General features: G+C 45.9%; 1 protein-coding gene across 2 annotated transcripts in view; it reads right to left on the bottom strand.

Moving 5' to 3' along the window:
* The window catches only part of LRRC43 (leucine rich repeat containing 43), a 265,731-nt gene that overhangs the window by 159,797 nt on the left and 80,954 nt on the right, over positions 1–24,980 (bottom strand). For both annotated transcript variants that reach the window (XM_078667557.1, XM_078667556.1), the window contains exons 4-6: positions 18,408–18,547; positions 7,401–7,639; positions 6,010–6,182 (exon numbers count right to left, since the gene is read on the bottom strand). In XM_078667557.1, the coding sequence (XP_078523683.1) occupies positions 6,010–6,182; positions 7,401–7,639; positions 18,408–18,547 (552 nt within the window). The remainder of the gene's footprint in view (positions 1–6,009; positions 6,183–7,400; positions 7,640–18,407; positions 18,548–24,980) is intronic.

The following is a 24,980-nucleotide window of genomic DNA, read 5'->3' as shown; positions in this document are numbered from 1 at the left end:
AGCACTAGAATTTGAATTCCATCCCAGAACATCAGAACCACAGCTTGAATGTCTCAAACGCTCTAAGCAAGTTGAAAGGCTCAGACAGATGATATATCTGGAACTGCCCAATGAACAAAAGATGGGGAGAGGGTCTTAGGTGGGATTTGAACAGCAGGGATGCTGTGGACAGCAAGTGGCATGCCACTATCTCAGACAACTGAGATTTTAGTAGCTGGTCATCTTGATATGCAAATAATGGTATCACCGGCCCCCTGAGATGAGCTGCTACCACTGTCATCACCTTCATAAAGAACTAAGTTGCATAGTTAGTCCAATGATAAGTACTACAAACTAATAATGAGTGAAACCTACCATGAAACAGATGTACTTACTGCATGACTGCACAATCGATATGTAGAAATTCACATCCTGCAAGTCGAGTGTCATCATCCAGTCTCCTTCTTCGGACATGAGCCAGGGACAGCATCTTGAACTTTTCCAGGTGGAGAAAAAAATAAAGATCCTGATGTCTAGGATTGCACGAAGATTGCAATCCTATTGGGTCGTTAGGAAGTACTGAGAATAGCACCACTGCCCAATCTCCTGCTGGGGCACCAACTCCACTGCTCCTTTCTGAAGCAGGAGTGCAACCTCCTGCTCTATGTGTGTAAGTATGCATTCATATAGTATTTCTAGCACAAACCTAGCCAAAAGGCAGCGGACGTTATCTGACAAGGACAGAAAGGAGGTGCTTCCCAGATTGGCCAGAGTAGGAAGAGTAGGAACAAGCAGACTTTATTGTAGACAGGTCCTAGTTCATGGAGGGCTTTGTAGAGGTGTGTTTATACGATCATGAACTGGCATCTCTGCTGGATGGGGAGCCAGTGGAAGTCTCTCATGTGAGGGGAGATGTGGGTTTGTTTGGGGAGGTCCAGGATGAGTCTGGATGCAGCGTTCTGCATGGTCTGTAGTCTTCTGAGGAGCTGGGTGGAGATGCCGGCATAGAGGGTGTTGCCGCAGTCGAGGCGGCTGGTGACGAGGGCCTGACTGATGGTCTTTCTGGTGTTGGTTGGGATCCATCTGAAGACTCTGCAGACTTGTCGTTTCAGGGTCAGGTGCCTGTCAGGGATGAAGCAGAGGGTGCGAGCATGGTCAGTCGGTGTGGGTTTAGGTCTGAGTTCTGCAGGCCACCAGCCGTGGTCCCATGTGGAGGTGTTCTTCCCGAAGATCAGTACTTCAGTTTTGTCTCTCTCAGCTATAGTGACCGTGACATCCAATGCAGGCTCTAACTTGAGTCACCCCTCTTCTTACATGCAAACATGAACTGATGCCTACTATATCTATGATGCAGCCCTTTAAATTTGCATGCGGCCGGCTGACAGCAGTCTCTCATTAGCCAAGGCATGGTGCTCAAAGTATAAACATGCATGTGCCAATAGCAGAATACAGGTGGCAGCCATGGATATGATGATACCTTGTAGAGGTGACCTGAACTGACAAGAATACCAGCAGCTAATTAGGCACTGAAATCTGTTGGAGAAACAAATAGTGGCAAATATTTATGTTGTGTTGTTTCTCCTCTAGTATGTATGCAAGTCTGAAAGGTCATTACTGGATGATTGCAGGAGCTGCAATGCCCTGAAAATTCCGGGATGAGATATGACTTGAGAAGCCCAGAAGGAAGATAAATAATGTATTATCTCCTTCGACAAGAAAAGGTGAGGTTAGTTAGTAGTTATGCTAGATGGTGATTCTAGGATGAGTGCAGAGACTGCTGTAAATTGATTGATGAGTGCTGGAGTCAAGTCGCCCAAGACCCGTCCCCCTGAATATGTACCGGTGGAGAGTAAGGAAACACCTCGGCCTTCTGCTGCCCTACAAACACTAGGTGCTGAAGAAGAGGCTGCACCAAAGGAACTTTGGGGTGATCATGGCCAACACAGGATGAATCTGTCCTGGAGAACCAGAGAGAAGTCAAGCGGAACAATAAAGACGTTGCAGAGGTTTGTCCACCTCCTGCCACTTATAATACCCTAATTAACATATTGAGCCAGGCACAATACAGAACAGTGGGAGGTACCTCCATGGGAGAAAGATACGGCAATGAACTTCTGATATTCTGGAATGTTCTTGTCAACCCGTCAGTTGAGATGGAGAAGAGGAAATTATGAATCTAATAATAAGAATCAGAAAAGCACAGTGCAGCTTCCATCAACCCCATTAAAGAGACCTACATTTTTTGAAGCACGGCCACCAGTGTCCCCACAGCCAGGCTCAACACTCATGATTAGATACAGAGGAAACCTGACACAAAGCCCTGGACTATTTAGAAAAGACGGAAAAAATACAGAAAAAAAGGACTATTCAAGATCTGCCCCAACCATGTCTGTGGACCTGGAAACAGGTCAAATGAGAGATAAGCCGGATTGGGAAATTGAGACATTGCAGTGGCCCTATGTTGCTTTCCCAATACACCTAGACATTTCTACAGCAGTCATCATATGCAAGGAAAAGATGAGGATACTGTCTACCAGAGCCAGAAGACAGAGGTTTTTACCATGTCTGAGTAGAGTAGAGAAGTAGTGCCGATGTATTATGAAAGACATGGTATCCACTTGCAGTTGGCCTCAGAAAGGGTTTTTGTAAGCAGTAAGCAGAATTTCAGAAGATGGCTGAGAAGCCATTTTCAACAGTCATGACTAGTCAATGGAAGCATCTCGTGTCTTGAAAGCCATGGTTAGCTCATGAATGCTTACTGATATAATAATGGCAGGAACACATACCAGCACAGCACTCGTGCAGAAAGCAAAAATATTGTGGTGGCTTATCATGAATCAAAAATACAACTTCCAAGTGCCACAGTGATAGACAAGCCACAACCAGACTGATAACTGCAACCATAAGGATTTACTTCATGTCTGTGGATTTCTAGAGGCCAGCCCGTTCCTGCTGATTCACGATCACACTGATTCAGGGCTTCCTTTCTTTTCTCTTCTGCCTTTATGGACAAAATGTTTCATTTAGTGCTTTCTCGTTATCAACTGAATTAGTTTCCCAGAGTTGGGCAGTGGGCCAGGTGAGCCCTTTCACTGAAAAAAAACGCCAAAAAAGATAAAACCATGAGCCATGTTCCAACGAATTTCCATTTTCGCATTTTACACAAATGTATCAATTCTTGTTTGCTCCCGACTCTCTCATGTGAATTCATGATAGTTGTTGTTGTTGTTGATAACTTTTATTTCGGTCGAATGACCATAAAAAGTGCATATAAAATACATCAGCACAAACAATCAACAATAAATAATGATAAAATGTTAAAAAGAGAATTAAACTGAGAGTTATCACAATACAAGATGTTAAAAACTGTATATACAACAATCAAGCTAAAAAGGTGTATCTCCTGCGCCACATATTAAATAAATAACGAGAGACCGCAAACACAATGGGAGGATGTGTATCATATGTCAATATCCTACAAGCCTGCATAAAGTGCAGAAGTCCCAGGTTCTTGCAGATCGGTGTTAGCCAACGTTTTCTAATCGCAGAATAGGCAGGGCAGAAAAACAGCACATGGGTTACGTCCTCAGTTTTGTAGCTACATGCCGGGCAAAATTCATTCTTAGGATTTAACCATTTAGATGTAAAAGACCTAACTGGAAGAGTGCCATGCCTTAACTGTAGATACAACTTTCGAGCAACTGGGGGTTCGATTAGGTCCATGAATTCCTCAACTTTAGGTTCTGGTTTAACAAGGAGGAATTCAGATGTCAGCTTACCCAGTGATGCGGAGCTCATTAATAATTGGTAGTTTGATATACGTATCTGAGAAAGAAGTTCCTTCTTAGATATCCCAGGGCAAAAAATCTCAGGGGTTTCCCACAGTTCAGGAAAACCTAAATGGGTACTAACAGCACTAATATGCTGAAGCCAAGGGATATTTATATTTTTAAGAAGGGGCAAAATCTCAGAGAATTCCGCTCTATACGCATCCAATTCAGGAACTGACCACAACCTCTTCCAGTACACAATTGGCCTAGCACTAATGATCTCCTCTATTGGCAACATGCCAAGATCAAATCTAAGGGGGATCAATGGCGTGCTAGAAGGTAGCCCAACTAGATTTCTAACCAAAGACTGCTCCACCTTTTTAAATTTCATTATCTGCTTGTGCCCCCAGAGTTCAGCCCCATAGGTTGCTACCGACCTAGCCTGACGGCAATATATCTCTAAGGCTGGGGACACCGGCCTAAAAGTAGACGCCCTGAAAACCTTACTTATGCCCCCCGCTAGCTGAGATAACTTGAGTGTGGATTTGGATTTAGCAATCTGTGTATTCCAACCAAAATTCTCTGTTAACGTGACACCCAAATAAACAAATGTTTTAACCCTTTCAAGGGGAGGACCATGTAAGACATGGTTTGGGCGTACACGTTTAGGGGGATTAAAAATCATAAATTTTGTTTTACCAATGTTGATTTCCAACCCCCGAAGGTCGCAAAACTCCACAAAACCATCAAGTATTCTCTGAATGCCCGATGATGTTCTAGACAACAACAGAGTGTCGTCTGCGAACATCAGAGCGGGCACTCTACCTGTAACTAGTTTAGGGGCATCGTTATTTTCTACACCATTCAGATGTTCCACAAGGCCATTTATGTAGAGGCTGAATAACGTTGGCGCCAGAACGCACACTTGGCGAACTCCTTTTTGAACAGGGAATTGATCTGTGAGTTCCATTTTCGCATTTTACACAAATGTATCAATTCTTGTTTGCTCCCCACTCTCTCATGTGAATTCATGAAAGAATATGAGGGAAATTTGTGTGTGTGGGTGGAATGCTTGGTACAAGGCATAATAAGGATTGTACTATTGCAAGTGTGTAATGATGTGCATTTGACAGCAGTTACGCAAGGAAGGTTCTTAGATTTTTAGGAGACACGTTTGCAGTTATAGGTGTACCTAGTTAAGATGCAGACATTGGATTTTAGTGCACTTAACCCTGGACCTTTGTGGACGACCCAAACACTCAAGGACTCAAGGCCTGGAGCTCTTCCATGTCAAGCCACTGGTGGGCTAATTCTACGTGCCTTTCCATGACACAGCATGCCCTTGGAGGTACAGAGAGATGCAGAGGATGGAGAGGAGTCGTTGATATCTGGTGTCACTGAGTCTTCAATAGACAGTAAGAGCGGGTCATGCTTAGAGTCAGCACCCTACATCTAGGGTCAGGTTAAGTAAGTCATTCGTCAGATCCTAAGGCACTGCAAATGGGGAGTAGAAGAAAAGTCTTTACTCATGAACTTTGGACTGATAGGGGAGTCAGGCAGGAGCTACCTGAACAGGCGGACCAGTGACATAAGTCTATAACTTTCCATACATGAACTCACGACAATGCAATCTATGTGCGATTGTTGCCACTTCTACTTATTGTGCTACCACCCCATAATTGGTGTACCCCATTTCTGGCTAGTCGCTGGCAGCGAGGCAGGAGGAACTCCTGCACGGGGATGAGGAGCTAGGGAACATTGCCCCACATGACTGTGTGTGAGCTGCGAGGGCTTGTGGATGATAGGTACTACATGCTAATCTGTTTCCAGAGGATAAGTGAATTTCTGGGGAGTTGTGTTTGTGCATAGTTATATTGTTCCCTGCTGCTGTAAACATACTTCCAAAGCATGACATCCAATTAGTTTTCTCAAGATGCAACCATTCACATTCCACAGTTACTGACAAACCTGGCACGCGCTGTCACTCTAACTCTCCAGCATTCTCTCAAGCTCACTTCAGACACATCAGGATGCTACAGTCCCACAGTAAAGAGACGAATTTGAAGTGATCACACAAATGAAGGTCTGCTCCACTGAAGTGCTTTGGAAGGGATGGTCTGACATATCCAGTACAGGTCTAGCATGAATCCCTAGAAGACCTAGTCTTACTTGGAGAGGACTTTATGAAGCCATCTTAATATAAGTAACATTCACCCAGCATGACAACCAATACGCAGCAGATGAAAACAGTAGACTTCACCTTTGTGTTCTCCATGTCCTTGTCTTCTAGTTCATATACAAATTTGTAAGTCACATAGTAGTTGTAGGTGATGACAGGATATTCTGGAGCATCTTCCTGTTCCGAGGGGGGATGTGGAAGCCCCTTTAATTTTCCAATACTTATAAAAACATGGGCTTCATCGCGCATAAGATCTGAGAAAAGAGACAAATGCCACATCAGGTTGTATTTGGACTTTTTCTTCCCAAATAATTAAAAACAAACAAGGATTCACATAGCATGCATATTCACTTTAAGTATTTACACTGTGTGAATGAATATGCATTGGCAGGGTAGAATTTCCCAAAAAGTGCTATAATCACAATGCCTGGTGGCATCAGAGTCCCAGGGTGGGGAGCAGAGACTCAGCAGTTCTTTTATAAATCTAAAGGCCCAAAAAAACCAATGAGAGAGAAGGAATTGGACCTAACAGAGCCAATGTTCTTCTTAAACACAACAGAAGGGAGACATCTGATGCCGCTGGCACCCAAGACCCTGGGGTGGAAGTCTGGCAGAAGACACAGCAGCTTGAAATGGAAGTGTATAATTGCTGGTACTCACTATCCCACAGTACCTGTTTACAGTTGTACATAACTATTTCGAGGTTAACAATATTGACCGACAAAACTATTGCTTCCACTACATCGTTAAGGTCAGTATATATTTACTGGTTTTGCCTCCACACCTTCTTACCTTGAGTATTTAGTACTTAGGTCTAGAAGGAGTGGGCGTAATATTTTGCCATGATATATGTAAATGTACAGGAATTTATATAGCGCAAATCACCAAGCGGTTTCCAAGCGCTTGCTTAGGGAACCCGTCCTGGTATTCCCCTGTGAGATAACCCCGGCAGGGTATCCGCAAGGTGAAAGCCAGGCATCCCCCCGCGAGGGGCCGTTGTGGAGATTAAGCAAGCTATTGCCCAGAGTCGCAGAGTGTGAACCCGTGAATCGAGTAGGCACCGGAGCGAGAATTGTCGAGTCCATGGACATTTTAGGACTCAAGACTCCGCCGAGCCGGGAATTGAACCCTGGTCCCGGGCTGACCTCTGCTTCCAGGTCTGCCTCCTCTAACCAGTGAGCCACATTTCTCCACATATATATGAAAATAATATAGCGATACCACACCCCTAGTATACTAGTGAGCTATGCCAGTATTCTCCCGATAAATATACTGCAGCCCTGGTGAGATGTGCGGTACTCTCCTTTTTCAATCAAAGAAGTGCAGGACCCCAGTAATTGACAGCAGCTGTCCATTTAAAGCACTACCGCGGGGGTCTTGGAGGACTTGACGATTCCAGCTTCGGGTATGGTCACATGGAAGCATTGAAGGCTAGGCATGTCACAGCTGTATTTAAACGCATAGAGTCTCACCTGGCCTTTCAGATAAGCCCTTGTGCCGGAGCCGCCCATCTGCTGAGATCACCACATCATCCAGGACAGAGAGCGCAGGGAGGCTGTTGATGGTGAAGCCGTGGTACCAAGGGAGCAGCGCCACCGGGTTGCCCTGGAGCACGAGGATCCGGAGGTGCTCGAGCGAGTTCATTTTGGAAACGATACCTCGCAGATCTATCAGATTATTGAAACCTAAATCGAGGGATAGAAGATTTGGCCTAGAAGCAAAAGAAATGTTACGATTGATTAAGTTTTTCAGACAAACTAAAAATCAACATTATTTTGTTCCAAATTAAAGCAACTATCATTGTTAACTATTCGCAAAGCCTTCTTCTGTTCACTGAACCATTAGAACCTTAGTTTACCGATGGCCTGTGTAAGTATACAATGAGTATGTGTTTTAGGGGGCTCTATTCTGGAGGACAGCATTTAAACTTATAAGGCTGAGAGGGTAAAATGAAGTAAAATAACCAGATGTAGAGATCACACCACCTTCAACGCTCTGGCATGGCAACGAGCAGGGCATTTGGTTTCACAAGTCGTGCAGGGCAATTGTTTAGGCAAGAAGAGAGGCCACACTTCACAATTCTTACTGCTTATGTTTCAGGATAAGGCTTCATCAAATCAAAACGCTGTATGAGACTACTATTTTAAATCTTGAAGCCAGGGTAATTTCAGATACACTAGAAAATATTACAGGTTTTTAATCACTAAGTAATTCATGGGCAACTTGTGAAAGACATTGACAAAACTTTCTTTACCTTTCTTTTGAACTCCTCAGTTTTATATCTTTCTAGTGCATCTGTTTCAGAGTTAGAAACTATCCCCTATAGGATACAGCCATGCACAGAGAATAACCAGACAGAACCACCTATCACACTGGCCAACAAATTACTTACCTTCAGTTGCACCTTATCTAGTAGAGACTCTATTAAACCTCAGACTCCTCGAATATTCCCCAGGCGTTGACTGGATCTTGAACTTTTTTTAGCAATCTCCTTGCACACCGGTAGGTGGCGTAATTTGGCTCTATGTGGTATCGTCGGTATCGTCTGCACCGGAAGTGATGTGCACAGTGCTAATATAGGCGCCACACCAGCGCACGGACCTCAGTACCTATGTAGGCGCCACCCCAGCGAGCTGACCTCAGTTCATGAGTATTTTTCCGCAATAGAAGGACAGAGCCAAACTAAAGTGATATGACCAGTGTGCCAAGATAAGGTCCTGAAAGATCTCTGTGAGGATAAAATACAGTTAAAAAAACGGGGAGGAGGGGTATTGGCAAGGAATCTGCAGCTAGATAGTCTATTTGGCAAAAAGGAGGGACAGGACCTAAGGACCAAATTATCTGCAATAAAATGTGTGTACTGGGTGTGGACCAGAAGGAAGATTGTTTTGATTTTAAGCAGTCTCAGAGTGTACTTATGAAAGCTCTCAAAAGGTGAACATATGAGGAAAGTGAAAACTGAATTTAGGTCCCACTGTGGAATCATAAAAGGTGTAGGTGGACTCATGTGCTGTAAACCTTTCAAGAAACAAGTCATAACAGTTGAATTGCACAAGGAGGGATGATCCAGCAACAGCAGGTAGGCTGAAATGGCAGAACGGTATCATTTAAATGTGCCCAAAGAAAGGCCTTGATGGGCAAGGGATAAAACAAATAAAAGAACTTCAGACAAGGGTGCAGACAGAGGATCAATGGATTTGGCAGCACACAAAGTCACAAATGTGTTCCATCAGCAGGCATACATCGTTGTTGTGGAGGGACGCCTGAATGTCAGGGTCAAATCACATACTTTGGAGGGAAGATCAATAACCCTCAACTGTCGCCGCTCAGTCTCCATGCACGTAGGTGGAGAGTGTGCAGGTTCAAGTGAACAACCCTGTCCTGTTGCTGTGACAGACGACCCTCCCGATTGGGGCAGATTGATTGGAGGACAGATGCTCATGTTCAGGAGTTTGGGATACCATACTCTCCTTGCCCAATCCAGGGCCACTAAGATGTCTTGGGTCCGGTCGTTCTTGATCTTCTTGAGAACTCTGGACATTAGTGGTATGGGTCGGAAAAGCATACAGGAGTCCTGAACTCCACTTGAGATAGAATGCATCTCAAAGCGAGAGCCGACTTGGAAGCTCCGGCGAGCAGAAGGATTGACACTGCAAGTCCTCAGCAGTAGCAAATAGAAATAACCAGGGTTGTCTCCAACCTCTGAAGAGACCATGCACCACATCCAGATGGAGGTGTCATTCATGATCCGGGTCGCATCAAAGGCTGAGTTTGTCTGCTCTGGCATCAAGAGAGCCCACCAAAGGTCGAACCACCAAGAAAATACCCTCTTGTTCCAGCCATGCCCAGAGACGAGGAGCCTCTTGACGCACGGTCCATGACTCCACCCCACCCTGATTCTTGATTCTTGCAATACTACATTACTGTGGTGTCTGTGAACACATGAACAAGCCTTCCCTTTATGGAAGGAAGAAAGGCTTTCAATGGCAGGTGAATTGCTCTCAGTTCCAAAATTTTGATGTGGATCTGAGAACACCGGAGACCAGAGTCCTCTATTCTCCACCTTTCCCAAATGGACACCCCAACTCAGGAGTGATGCATCTGTCACCACTGTGATCTCTGGGTGGGGAAGGGAGAGGGGTTATCGAGCCCAGAAGCCTCAGAATTAGTCTCACCAAAATTTAGATTGAAACATCAGGCATTTGAGATTAAAACATCAGGATCATAGCGTGAATATCCTGGACTCACCGCTAAGTAGACTAGGCCCGAAACTGCATTGTGTCCAAAATAGCTCTGATAAAATTAAGTGTCGGAGAGGGAGTCAGGTGTGACTTAGGCATGTTGCTAGCGAACCCCAGCAAATGCAGGTGGCCTGGAGCTGAGAGACAACTGCCTGTGGCGATCACGCCTTCAACAGCCAGTCATCGAGGTAGGGAAAGGACACAAAACCTTGACCTCTAAAGATGAGCTGCAACCACTGCTATCACCTTGGTGGACACCCGAGGGGTGCTGGTAAAGCCAATATGGGAGCCCAGCAAACTGATAATGCTATTAGACTACTGTGAAGCGCAGGTAAGGCCTGTGGGCAGGCATGACATGGATATGGAAGTAGGTGTCCTGCAAGTCCAGCGATACCATCTAGTCTCCAGGGTTGAGGGCAGATAGTACCTGAGCTATTTTGAGTTTTTCCTTTTTCAGGAAGTAGTTGAGAAGGGGTAGGTCTATGATAGGATAAAGGCCTCCATTCTTTTCCGGTACCAGAAAGTGTCCGGAACAGCAACCATGACCCACTTCTGATGCCTGTGCCCTCTAAATAGCTACTTCTTGGCGCAAGAGCGAGAGATGATTCTCCATCAGCCGATCAGTGGACAGTGGTGGGTCTGTTAGAAAGGTAGGGAATAGCCCCGCTGGACAATGTGACAAGTGATTTCCTGCTACTGGCGCAGGTGGTGCTGAATCCTACTACCATCTGGGTGCCTAGGATGGTAGGAGGGCAAACTAAAGAGGCTTTGAGGTTGCAGCTGCATTGGAACGGATTGGTCGACACCTGGCTCTGCTTCCCACAAGGTTTGTGGTAGCCATGTCTGCAGCCACAAAGGGACTGTGATGCCTACCGTAGCCATAAAAGGGGTGGAAGGTGGAATGCAGATGTTGTGGGGCCATGGTGAGCCCCAACAACTAAGCAGTGGCATTACTATATATATATAGCAGTGTCAGAGGGTAATTATGAAAGGGCTCAAAAGGTGAACATATGAGGAATCTAATCTACCTTGTCACCAATAAGGCAAGTCCCACTGAAGGGCATGTCATTAAGAGATGCCTGGACATCCCCTGAAAAGCCAGTTGTCCTTAGCCAGGTGTGATGTCAGACTGCCACAGTGGAAGCAATGGCTCTGTCCAGTGAGTCCGTATCCAATCTACATCTGATTGTAAACGGGGATTAGTGGTCCAATTAGCACACAGTGTTCACGGACCATAGTTCAAAGCTGGTGGAAGAGAACATTTTCTTTCCGAAGGTATACAGCCTCTTGGAATGGATCTGGTGATGTGGTAGGAAAAGCATTGGGATTTATCTTGGAAGTTGAGCCTGGACTACCAGGCCCTCAGTGGTGGGATGCTGGGAGACGAAGACTGGGTCCCTGGGCACGAGGCGATGGCGGCAAGAGATAGTCCAGTGCATAGGAATGCCTGCTTAGGGCTTCGCCCAGGCCCGAGCAGAAGGTCAGAGAGGGCTTCACTGAACAGGAGTAGGGGTTCTGAGGGGGATACCCATGGCTGAAGCATCTCTGTCAAGACGTTGGTCAGATAAACGTAGGTTTATCGAGAGCTCAGTGGGTCACGCAGGTTCTCCACATTCAAGTTGATTACATAGGAGGAGACTGCAATATCGTAACACAACGGGAAATGCTATATTTAATGATGTCTTCTAATTGTCGCTCCGCTTTTTGAAGAAATGTAAAATGTAATCACGACCCGTACATGCTGTATGATGAAAAAATTAATAAAAATAAATTATTAAAAGAAAATTAAAAAAATGAATTTATGCAAGGCCAAAACCGTCTTTACTCCTACTGAGGTAGATAAATGAGGTCTTAAAATGCCAAAATATCCTTCCTTCCCTTCGAGGTCCATAAATGAATTCATGCAAGGCCAAAACAGCTTTTACTCTATTCGAGGTCAATAATTTAAATTCTGCAAGGATAACCAGCCTTCACTCCATTGGATGTAAATAAATTGAGTACCATTAAGGTATGTAACAGTAACAACTGTTATTTACAGCACTTAAAAACAACATTTGTGCAGGATAACGTGCAGATAATGATGACTATGCATGCATAAAGGCAGGTGATTAACAGGTGCCTCTAGAACAAGGAGATCAGTGTATAAGAAAGTACGTATGCGACAATATATACCACAAGTAAGAGAAAAAAGAACTAAGAGGCATGTCTAAGATGTTAATGTGTTTCAATACTTTAAAGAATGTAAACAATAAAGAACCACTTGGTAGAAAAAAAATCAATTAACATGATCAAAATACTCTACAAGTTATTAAATAAAAAGCATGGCAGGACGTTCCCCTTGGTATTTTGTTTAAAACCTCAGCGTGCCAGTTTTTGAAAATAGAGGGATTTTAATATGAAAAACAACATTTTAATTTGGGCTAAATAATCCCAATTCCCCAAAACAGAAGCATGGTAGTTCCATGACAAAACTGTAAGTTTGTCCCATAATACTAGATATCTACTTTAGTAAACTCATGTTACGTCCTATAACATCAGCCTTATGTTTTAACCAAGCTTGCATATATACTACTGTCACACATAGATAGATTCTGCCTTACATGTGAATATATCATTAGGAAATGCCTGTAATTCTCACCATGGGGCAAAATGTTTCACCACCATAATGCCAGGCAAAGTCAGAATGATGTAAAGAATGGAAACAACAAATCAAAGACGGACTACTGTTATGCCATGAAAAGCCAAATCCTTGTCAATATTGGCAAGGATGCGTTACTAGTATGTCAGGGATATCCAGAATGTTTCTAGGAATGCCTACAACATGGCAAGGATGGACCATTAAAACATTGATGACAGCTAGAATATTGTCGGTAATAGGAACAAATATGTCACTGATTGGCAACTATTATGGAGGAACATGTCATGGTTAGCCACAATGCCCCTATGAACACTCAGATATAACACTATTGGGTCATCATGTCAGAGTTAGCCAGATTGTCCTCAATAGTGTGTATTAATGTCACAGATGGGCTAACATACCCTTCAGAATGTCCACAATACTTAGTGGATGGGCCCTATAGACACGGGTAAGCTGCCTTAAACCATTCTGCTCCTCCTTATCCATTGCCAGATGTGTACAGAGGTCTTTGCTGAACATTTCCACGCCTTCCCTCTTGGAGGTGGGAGTTAGGAGAGGTTGATGTTGAGAGATGAAGCAGTGAGTGGTGTCCTAGCTCTCTGCTACATCAAATTATACATTTTGTGATTGTCTGCTGAGAGATTGACAACTGAAAAGAGGGATAATGAGTAAAAATGAGTTACGAGTGTGCCAGAGCTCGACCATGGCCAGGGACTTTTCGGGAGCTCCTACAGAACAGTCCATCCATACCTGTCAAAGCCTGAAACAAAAAGGCTAAGTAATGGAGAAAATATATTTGGCAATATTTTGAGGAATGCAGCGATTCTGCACCTCGTGCTGGGGGGAAAACCTGCCCCAGCCTCAAAGGCTCTGCTAAATACAAAAGTGCCCAGGGCAAGATGACTATCCTGGAGTCCTGAGGAATACTGCGGCATGGTGGTGCCTTGACAGCAGCTATGGTGAAGTGTGGTTTGGGTACTCTCACTCTTCGGGCTCCCGCTAGAAATTCTGATTGCAGATTGGAGTGGACCCTTAACAGTCCGTGGTGGAGCCATGGAGCCCAGCAGATCTCATTAGCGGAAGGGACAGAGGGCCATATGTATCAAGCACTAATGCGTTCGCAAACACCGAAATTCGCAGAATTTTGGCATTTGCGAACGCATTAGTGCTAAATGCTATTTATGAAAGAAAACTGAATGCAAAATAAGGAATCGCAACATTTGCGATTCCTTATTTTGCGGTTGCATTTAAGGAATCGCAAATTTTGCGATTCCTTAAATGCAATGTAAGAAGCAAAACAATATGCAAATTGGCCTTAAGGAATAGCAAATTACCACCAACTTCAAGTTTGAGGGGGTGCAACAGGGTGTCCTTTGGACACACCTGCACCCTTGAAATTATTCTCAATTTGCGATTCTCAAATTGAGAATAACTTCCCATTCATCCCTATGGGCCTCCCGGCCCATAGAAATGAATGGGAAAGTATTCCTTAATTGCGATTCGCAATTTGCTAATCGCAATTAGGGAATACTAAGAAATTGCAAAAAATTGCGATTTTGTACATACATCCCTATTTACGATTCTCAAATAGCGATTTCTAAAAAATCGCTATTTGAGAATCGCAAATCAGGTTGTTGATACATATGCCCCAGAGTGGGTCCACGGCGCCACAAGCTGAGCTGTCCACTCCCGGCTACTCAGCTAAGGGTGGAAGGGGGCTCAGGAAGCATGAGAGCACTAAAGGAAGGAGAAAAGAAAAGTAGCGTCCCAATTTGTTCAGAAATGGGGGAGGTCGGGACCACCAGTAGGCTTGTCATAATGACTCAAAACAGTTGTAGGAAAAGGAGGCTCCAGTCTGACAATGCCTTTGAGAGAAAACACTTTGCAATCTGCTGCTTTAAACTGAGGTCACTGCATTGTATCTGGCTGTAAAAGGTGACTAGGAGAGGCCTGCAGCAGTACCAGAGGTCAATGAATCTCAGCATGAGATATAAGAGCTATGTGGATTACAAGGCAGTAAGGAGATTGAAACTGAACCCCAGAGTAAAGAGCGACTACAATCACTGATGGGAGTAGAGGAGAGGGAACATGAGCCCACCATGCATAAATGTCACCTACAGCCAACAACATGCAGCAAAGAGGTACTTTTACTGGAGGTCCTGAGAATGCCAGAAGTGTCATCAGAAGTGTCATCAGAGAAGACAACAAAGGGGAGAGGGGTTGGCCTAACGGCTAAGGCGCTCGACCTCGGACCTGGAGATCTGGGTTCGAGTCTCGGCAACGACGCCAAAAACCTCCTGTGATTCTGGGCAAATCACTTAACCTCCCCGTGCCTAAAAAAAAAAAAAAAAAAAAAATGCAAGTGTGTCCTCATGTAACGTAACTGGGGCTATGTAAAGCGCTCTGATACCTGATTCGGGTCTAGTTCGCGCTATATAAAAAAAAAAAAGGATGATGGATGGAACACATGCAATAGTCTCACCGAATGTCAGACGCGTGTGGTGTTTGTGGTCTTTGCGTACTGCACTGCTCCAGACGGGAGCAACCATAAGCAAATCAATCTTGCCATTGCGCTGGGCATGGTAAAAAAGGTGACAACCCTACTTTGATTAAACCTATATTTCACCTCATGGCATATCAACACATTGATTTAAATATACACTATGTATGACCAGAGGTACACTATCAGGTTTGCTTTTGCTACTTGACTACAGAGCATCTTCATTATTCTAATATGAAAATAAGTATCTTGGATTTTTTAAGTTTTCAAGGAGACTATGCCTTTAACCAAAGACAGACTAATTGAGCATCGTTTTTGCAAGATTTGATTTCACAAAACATTTTAACCCTGGAAACTAAAAACCAAAGCAGAGTTTTGAATCAAATGCACTTTCAGCTAGATGCTACGGATTCATGCAATGTCCAATACTCACAGAGAAGTTGCTGGCTAGTACTAATGGGGAAAATTGTCCAAATTAGATTCAAAATCTGTTAATGCTCAGACTACGGAAGGCATCAACCTTTGTTTAACCAGGATGATCGATTATTGTTTTACTAAGGTAAGGTCTGGATCTTTGATGTATTATAGCAACAATTGTGTCTTCTGTGGTATCATGATCCACCTGTAGCAGAGCATCTAGATATTTTCAAGAACACTGGAATTATCGTAACAAGAAGCATGTTGGATACGTATGAAGTTAATTGTGCAAGATTAAGTCCGTGGTTGAGAAATCTGCAATGCAAGTAAAGCTCATCATCAAGCAGGGCATTGATTACTTTGTTTGCTTTGAGTACTGCTATGTCCACGGCAAAGCATTTCAATAGATTCTGAAATACAATAACCACCATATTGAAGATTCATAGAAAAATGGAGGATCAAGTATTCTTTAACAAAGATGTTCCATATTGTATCTTTGCAGAATTTGCAGAGGGCAGTTCAGTCATCCAGAGCCTTGAATGATATATTTAAGTTGCTATGTTTGCCTACCGTTATCAAATTAGACCATTAATCAGAGTTAAAGAGATTTCAAATAGAAAGGGAAGATCAGGTTACGGAGTAATATTTTCGATATTACTGTTCCTTTGAAAATGGTGACAAGTGTGGAGATGCCGCCAGTATCTACATTTTCACACAATATGTCTCACTCAGCTATGACTATGTATTAGTTATTTAGCCACATGGGACTTCATCCAAGTATCTTTCCATTTGTGATGCTTATGCTCCCAAAGTCGTCTTTGAAAATTAGTACATTTTGGGGATTATCTCACTCATGCTCTAATCTTACTAAAAGCAATGAATGTGCGAATAACACTGTGGATAAACATTAAAGAGATGCACTACTCCATTCCCTGGTGTTTTACTATGTCTATCTAATAAGAATATTATGTCATAAAAGACTCCTTGTATGTTTACACGTTTATTCTTTTACCTGAATTTAGCTTAGAACATAATCAATCTGGGAGCTATAAATCTAATTTTGCAAAACCATTTTAAGGGCTGTATAGTTTTCCAGTCATGGGGCCGGATCCGCAAAAGACTGCATTTGCAAAGTCATGGCTATTTCTGCAAAACCTGAACTTGCAATTCACATTTTGGAATTAGGATTCACAGAGGCCATTACAAACATAGGGCCTCATTTATGAGGCCTTGCGTGAGTTTTGCGCTTCCGATGCGTCACTTTTTGTGACGCATCGGAGGCGTAAAACATGCCTCTTGATGCGCACTATTTACAAAGTGACGCATCTAAGCAGATGCGTCACTTTGTAAAGCCCTGCGCTACATTATACCTGCGTCAGGTATAATGTATGCAGAGGGGGCGTTCACCCGCAAAAAGCCTCGTAATAGTGACGCAGTGAAATCTATGAGATTTCACTGCGTCACTTTTAGGACGCTGTTGCGTCAAAATCTTTCGCCTGCCTCACAGCAGGCGTAAGACTGACGCAAGCCCTTTCACATGGGGCTTTCCCCATGTGAAAGGAAGCATTGCTGGAGTTACGTCACTTTTGTGACACACTCCAGCAATGCGTCACTTTTACGCCTACAGATACGTCAGAAATACTGACGTATCTGTAACTCCTTGCGACATGATGCGTCATAATATAAATATGACTCATCAATCATGTCGCAGGGAGAGCGCAGTGAAAAGTGACGCATCGCTGTTTTCACGCAGCGATGCGTCACTTTTCATAAATGAGGCCCAGACAATGCAAGCATTGCAATCACTTGAAAATGAAAAAATTAGGAAACAGGGAGCCAAGAGCTGTTCACCTCCCCTCGTGGTTCGCAAGGGAATGTACAAATGTTTTGCAACTGTTTTTGCTCTTGCAAAGCCTGGATTGCTTAGTGCCTACAAAGAGCAGGTGGAAATCACATACTGTGTACTCTTCTGAACTTACCAGTCTAAACTCTGTTTGTTCAGGCTGAGGACAGTGGGAGTAGCACAGAGAAGACACATGAACCACTGCATGCTCTCCCCAAGGTCACATTTACAATGTGCCAGTGCCTGCAGCATTGTGAACCTTATCACTTTAAAGGGCCCACATCTGTCTAGGCCATAATGTTCATTTGATCATTTATGACAATGTGAAATGGATTCCATGCTTGTACTATTGGCAACAATTAACTGAACTTGTCTGCTCTTATAGAGATGGGTGGGACATAAATGCTCATAATGAGCTGCCATTTCCCACTCCCACAACTAATCTCTTGTTGCACACAGTGCGTATCGCCTGTCTAAGCCCATATGTGGAACTCTGGCTTACACACACTTTCCTTAGAAAAAAGATCTATTGTCCAAGAGACAGATTAATTGTGCCAACTTGACTCCTATTTGAAGACAAAAACAAGAATTGAACAGACACCTTCTCACCACTGAGGGCAAGAGATTGATCACTTAACATAGGCTACCTAATCAATAATGTTTTTTCTGCAACTACTTGCTTGTAATAATATATCTCAAACAAGGCACTAAGGAATAATTGACATATTGGATGGTATACAAAGGAATCAAAATAAGTTGATGAGTAGCCTGAACGGTGCAAACATAATGAGGTCAAATTACGTTATTTGGCACGCCGAGACTGTGAATAAGACATTTTACCAGTAACGTCCAGTAAGATATCTGCTTTCTGATGGGCAGAAAATTCTGTTATATCCAAGCCCTAAATGCTGAATTCCTTTTGGGGGATTACAACACAGATCTTTCAAGCTGTCAATTTCATTGGCACAGAGTTCCAAGACCTGGAAGAGAGATAGTGAAGAAAAAAGATAACAACATGAAATTCAAACAAACGTACACTTTATTGGCCACATATTTTCAAGAAAATTACCAAAGCCTGGGGATGAATAGGCAGATTTGATTTACAAACATAATACCTAAAGTAAAATTACTTAATAAAAACACAGTGCCTGAAGTAAAATAACCTATTAAACATTAGTTTTCACAAAAAAAGATTTCCATCAAAGTAGTACACTGAAATATAGGTACCTAAGCAATAATATGCACAGTCTACAATATTTCCAGATATACAAGTAGCCCACCACTTGAAAGAATATGATAATATAGTCTTGGAGTGGAGTACTTATATCATGCTCAGTGAACACTTCCACTATGAACTTCGGATAAGAAGATTACTTTAGAACATGGGGTTCTTCCCACCTCCATCCATCTTCCATCGTAAATACATTTTCGGTAAATTACAAAGGAAGGCAATGGACACTGTGATAAATGACGCCAGACTCATATCGCAAAACAGATTTTTAATCCTTGTCCAAAGCAGCATCTACTAGTGAAGCTTCCCCATGCAAAATGCCTACTTCCAGGGCACAACACAAATGTTCACTCTTCGCTGAGTATGGGTGCACACTACAATCAACTAATAGTCCATCAGGAGACCGAATCTCCTTGTCAATTCAAACGAAACTAGGGATTCATGAACGTTCTAGTTATATGATCCCACGTTACTCGAAAGTGCATTGACAAACATATTCAACATTACTAGGCAAGTTGGATATTGATTAAGCCAGCCTCGTCTTTTGGGTCAATATATCGACCCTACTGGGGAACGCGCATGACCCAAGTTCAACAAGTAATCACAAGATTGCTGCCTTTTAAGGAGGCTCTGCAGACTACAGTGATCCGTCCAGACTGAGATCCTCACTGTGTTGGGTGGACTGGGAGGATCCTGGCCCTGATGGAATCCACCGCCCTGATGAACATTTAACTTTACATTGAGGACTTGCTTTGTTCCTTTTTCTGCGACCACCTCGCCAGTCTATGTGGATTGAGCGTGCCTATCATTTATCGGGTCTGTAGCCACCACCTAGGGCACGGCACGCACAACCATAGCCCGCCTCATTCACTACAGGGATCAGGATATGATATTGCGACTCTCCAGAGAGCTGGGGGACATCCAACACCAGGGAAACAAGCTTTCAGTCTATAGCTATCTGGACTTCAACCCAGCAGTCCAGAGTGCCCGTTGTGACTTCTTCCCTGCAAAGCGAATGCTTGTAAAGTGGGTTGCCTTATGCCCTCCTGTTTCTGGCAAACCTAAGGGCTGTTACTCAGGTGAAGACCCACTTCTTCGCAGACTCTAATCTGGGTTTGAAATTTGGGCACAAGCATGTTAAAAAATCTGCACCCGAAGACAGCCTCAATGCAGAGGATTGCAGCAACCACCTCAGTAATAACAATTTGCGTCTTTGGTGAGGGACTTCTCCTGCATCCCCCTCACACTATTCCACTAACTTCGTACTGGATGTATGCGTTTGTCTTCTACTATGTATGCGTTTGTGCAAGTATGCACAACCAACAGTCCTTGGGTGAGGGCCCCTCCTCAGGGAGTTACGCTTACCCTACCTGGCGATTGAAACTGGGTCTATGCCTGCTTTGAACCCAGGGATAGCGAGGACCGATAAAGGTGCTCCCGAGGCTGAGTTGCAAAAAATATGTGCCTGCACTCTTTGATGACCTGTCTGCCCTCATTTGAAACACTACTTTGTCCAGAGCTGTAATGAGTGCCCTTTCTTGACTGTCCGGGTCACCCGTCCCTTCGTGGAATGGTGTTCCCGCCAGCTCTCTGAGCACGTCTGGTGTGGTTTCCACTAAAGCCCAACTGGTTCTTCTGTAGGCAATGTTTGATGTTTTTGTCTGTTAGGTTATATGGGGGCAGGATCTTCAACCGGTTGGGAGGGCTGAAGTAGGTGAGGCAGGGGGGATACTGTTAATTCAGTAACTGCTTTGTTACCGTACATTAACCTATGCAGGAGGGACCTCCCTAGTGCTTTTTGGGATGCTGATGTGGGTCTGGGAGGGGGGGTGGAGTTGGCGTGGCTAGGGGGAGATGCCCTCTTGAGTTTGCACTCTGCCCTGTCATTACGAATGAACAAATGCTCTGGGTCACATTAATGTGATAAGAAGTCTGTGGCATGGGAGACCCACGCAAGGCCCAACAGATATTCAATCAATCAATCAATCAATCAATACATTTGTAAAGCGCTCTACTCACCCGTGAGGGTCTCAAGGCACTGGGGGAAGGGGGTGGTGCCTACTACTGCTCAAATAGCCAGGTCTTGAGGTGTTTCCTGAACGTGAGATGGTCTTGGGTCAGTCGTAGGTGTGCGGGGAGGGAGTTCCATGTCCTAGCTGCTAGGTAGGAGAACGATCTTCCTCCGGTGGAGGTTCTGCGAATCCGTGGTACGCTGGCGAGGGCAAGGCTGGTGGAGCGGAGCTCTCGGGTGGGAGTGTAGAATGAGAGGCAGCTGTTGAGGTATTCGGGGCCCATGTTGTGGAGCACTTTGTGTGCGTGGGTGAGCAGCCTGAACGTGATCCTCTTGTTGACGGGGAGCCCGTGCAGGTTTCTCAGGTGGGCGGATATGTGGCTGTGGCGAGGCATGTCGAGGATGAGTCGTGCGGAGGCGTTCTGTATGCGTTGAAGTCGTTTCTGAAGTTTGGCTGTGGTTCCTGCGTACAGGGTGTTTCCGTAGTCCAGTCGGCTGGTGACGAGGGCCTGGGTGACCGTCTTTCTGGTTTCGGTGGGGATCCACCGGAAGATCTTTCGGAGCATGCGCAGGGTGTTGAAACATGAGGATGAGACTGCGTTGACTTGCTTGGTCATCGTGAGGGAGGAGTCCAGGATGAATCCCAGGTTTCGTGCGTGGTCTGTGGGTGTCGGTGCGGTGCCCAGCGTGGTGGGCCACCAGGAGTTGTCCCAAGCAGATGGGGATTGTCCGAGGATGAAGACCTCTTGCTTGTCCGAGTTGAACTTCAGACGGCTGTGCTTCATCCATTCTGCAACGTTTTCATTCCGTCCTGGAGGTTGGCTTTGGCGGTGAGAGGGTCTTTGGTGAGGGAGAGTATCAGTTGGGTGCCGTCGGCGTAGGAGATGATGTTGATGTTGTGTTTGCGTGCGATGGTGGCGAGGGGGCTCATGTAGATATTGAAGAGGGTTGGGCTGAGTGAGGAGCCTTGGGGTACACCGCAGATGATCTTGGTGGCCTCGGAGCGGAAGGGAGGGAGGCGGACTCTCTGGGTTCTGTCGGAGAGGAACGATGTGATCCAGTCCAGGGCCTTTCCTTGGATCCCAGTGTCGTAGAGGCGGGTTATTAGGGTGCGGTGGCAGACGGTATCAAAGTCTGCCAAGAGGTCTAGGAGGATAAGAGCGGCTGTCTCTCCGTTGTCCATCAGGGTCCTGATGTCATCGGTGGCTGCGATGAGGGCGGTCTCGGTGCTGTGGTTGGCTCGAAATCCGGACTGGGATGGGTCGAGCAAGTTGTTTTCTTCGAGGAATGCAGTCAGCTGTTTATTGACGGTCTTCTCGATGACTTTAGCCGGGAAGGGGAGAAGGGAGATGGAGCGGAAGTTCTTGAGGTCTTTGGGGTCCGCTGTTGGTTTCTTTAGAAGGGCGTTGATTTCTGCATGTTTCCAGCATCCCGGGAAGGTGGCTGACGTGAAGGAGCTGTTAAAGACGTTCCGGAGGTGGGGTGCAATGATGGTTTTCGGCTTTTTTGAAGATGTGATGAGGGCATGGGTCGGAGGGGGAGCCGGAGTGGATGGTGTTCATGACGCGGGTGGTGTCTTCAGTGCTGATGGGGGTCCATGCGTTGAGGCTGGTGGTGGGGGCATTGGTTTGGTGGTTGGAGGCGTAGTCTGGGGTCCGAAGCTGTCGTGTATATCAGTGATCTTGCGGTGGAAGAATGTGGCGAGGGAGTTGCAGAGGTCTTGCGACGGTGTGATGTTGTTGCTGGTGCTGGGGTTGGAAAGTTCTTTGACGATGCTGAAGAGTTCCTTGCTGTTGTGGGCGTTGTTGTCCAGACGCTCTTTGAACGATATCCTTTTGGTGGTGCGGATCATCTGGTGGTATTCGCGGGTGGCGCTCTTGAGGGCTGTCATGTTTTCTGCTGTCCGTTTGTTGCGCCAGGCTTTTTCGAGGGTTCGGCATGATTTCTTTGCGATTGTGAGGGCATCTGTGAACCATGCGTTTTTTTTTGTTGCTAGTCTTGCCTGGGGGTTTCTTCATAGGGGCGAGGTCATCGGCGCAGTTGGAGATCCACTGTGCGAGATTGTGTGCTGCGTCGTTGGCGTCGGGGGTGTTGATAGGTGGGTTCTGGCTCAGTGATGTGGTCAGTTGGTCAGTGGTGACTTTGCTCCAGCATCTGCGGGGGGTCTGTAGCGTCTGGTGGTGGGAGGTGGTCTTCTTGAAGGTGAAGTGGATGCAGCTGTGGTCGGTCCAGTGTAGTCCGGTGGAGTGGCTGAAGGAGACGTGGTTGCTGGCGGTGAAGATGGGGTCGAGCGTGTGGCCGGCGAGGTGGGTGGGCGTGTCCACCAGTTGCTTGAGTCCGAGGTTGGCGAGGTTGTCGAGCAGGGTGGTGGTGTTGTTGTAATTGTTTTTCTCTAGGTGGAAGTTCAGGTCCCCAAGGAGGATGTACTCTGGTGAGGCTAGGGCGTGCGGGCTGATGAAGTCGGCGATGGTTTCGCTGAATTGTGTCCGTGGGCCCGGGGGTCTGTAGATGAGTGTTCCATGGAGGGTGGTCTGGGGGTCGGTGTGGATCTGGAAGTGTAGGTGTTCGGCGGCGGTGAGTGTGTCTTCGGCGTTAGTCGTGACGCTGATGGTGTTCCTATAGATGATGGCGATTCCTCCTCCAGTCTGGTTGATGCGGTCCTTCCGGGTGATCTTGTAGCCATCTGGGATGGCTATGGCGATGTCGGGGGCCGAGGAGGAGTTCATCCAGGTTTCCGTGAGGAAGGCGACGTCTGGTGCAGTTGTGTCCAGGAGGTCCCAGAGTTCGACGGCGTGTTTGTGGACGGAGCGGGTGTTGAGTAGGATGCATTTGAGGTGGTTGTTGTTGTCGTTGCTGTGTTCGGTGGGCGGGGTGCAGGTTTGGAGGCAGGTGAATTTGCAGGCTCGGCAGGTGAAGGGTCTGTGGGTGCGCCCCGGGGTGGCTCGGTGGCAGGCGGCAGGTCGACCGGTGTTGAATGCGGTGAGGGTGGCGGTGTCGTACCTCAGTCGGGTGCCCTGGCATCGGCTGGGGCCGCGCGGCTTCCTCCATAAGAGGCTAAGTGGGAGGGAGGAGCAGCTGGGAGGCGGGAGCCGAGCGGCCAATGGGCGAGGGAAGGGATTACAGAAGGAAAAGCGGGCGGGGGAGCAGCGGCGGGGAGCGTGGGGGGGGTCAAGGGGCGCAAGGGGAAGGCAGAAGCCACAAAATACCAAATACAAAATACAGCGACAGAAATCAGCAACAGAAACAATGCCAATTACGATAACAACAATACCAGTCCCAGGGGCAGGGGCACACCAGTGGCGGGCTCCAGGCAGCAGGAGGGGGTCACAGAGGCACAGGGAGAGCGGTGCGGCGTGTGGGGTGACCAGAGGTCAGGTCACAACCACTGCTGCGCGGCTTCCTCCATAAGAGGACAAGTGGGAGGGAGGAGCAGCTAGGAGCGGGGCGGCCAATGGGCGAGGGAAGGGATTACAGAAGGAAAAACGGGCAGGGGAGCAGCGGCGTGGGCGGGGGGGTCAAGGGGCGCAAGGGGCAGCCAGGAGCCACAAATAACAAATACAAAATACAGCGACAGAAAACAGCAACAGAAACAATGCCAATTACGATAACAACAATACCAGTCCCAGGGGCAGGGGCACACGAGCGGCGGGCTCCAGGCAGCAGGAGGGGGTCACGGAGGCACAGGGGGAGCCGTGCGGCATGTGGGGTGACCAGAGGTCATATTCACCTATATCAGGAGACACAAAGTAGATTTTGGCTTTCTCCAGGAGCGTCACCCCGCCGAGCACTCTTGCACTAGGCTCTGATCTGGCTGGATTAGTAAAAACCATATTGCAATGTACTCAGCCTTTGCCAGGTGAGTTTCAATTGTTATATTGAAAGGGAAGAGATGGCGAGCCCTCCATGAACTTGTAGACTGAGAGGGGCAATATTTTATACTACCTGGTATCCTTGAGGACAAGAAAATCACTCTCTTTTGCATATATGGTCCTAACAATGACTTCCCTGACTTCTTCCTATTGGTCTGCATAAGGTATTAGGCCTGAATGTTCCACAATAATTTGGGAAGGAGTCTTTAGCGTTGTGCTAAATCCTACACTGGATTAATCACAGACTCTGCAAAGACCCCAACCTCATGCGGCCTCCAACTCCAAGCTATAATGAAGCACCA

This window comes from Lissotriton helveticus, chromosome 11, assembly GCF_964261635.1.
Source record: "Lissotriton helveticus chromosome 11, aLisHel1.1, whole genome shotgun sequence".
Classification (NCBI taxonomy): Eukaryota; Metazoa; Chordata; class Amphibia; order Caudata; family Salamandridae; genus Lissotriton; species Lissotriton helveticus.
Note: the sequence above shows the minus strand (reverse complement) of the source record. Positions and strands in the feature narration are given on the sequence as shown.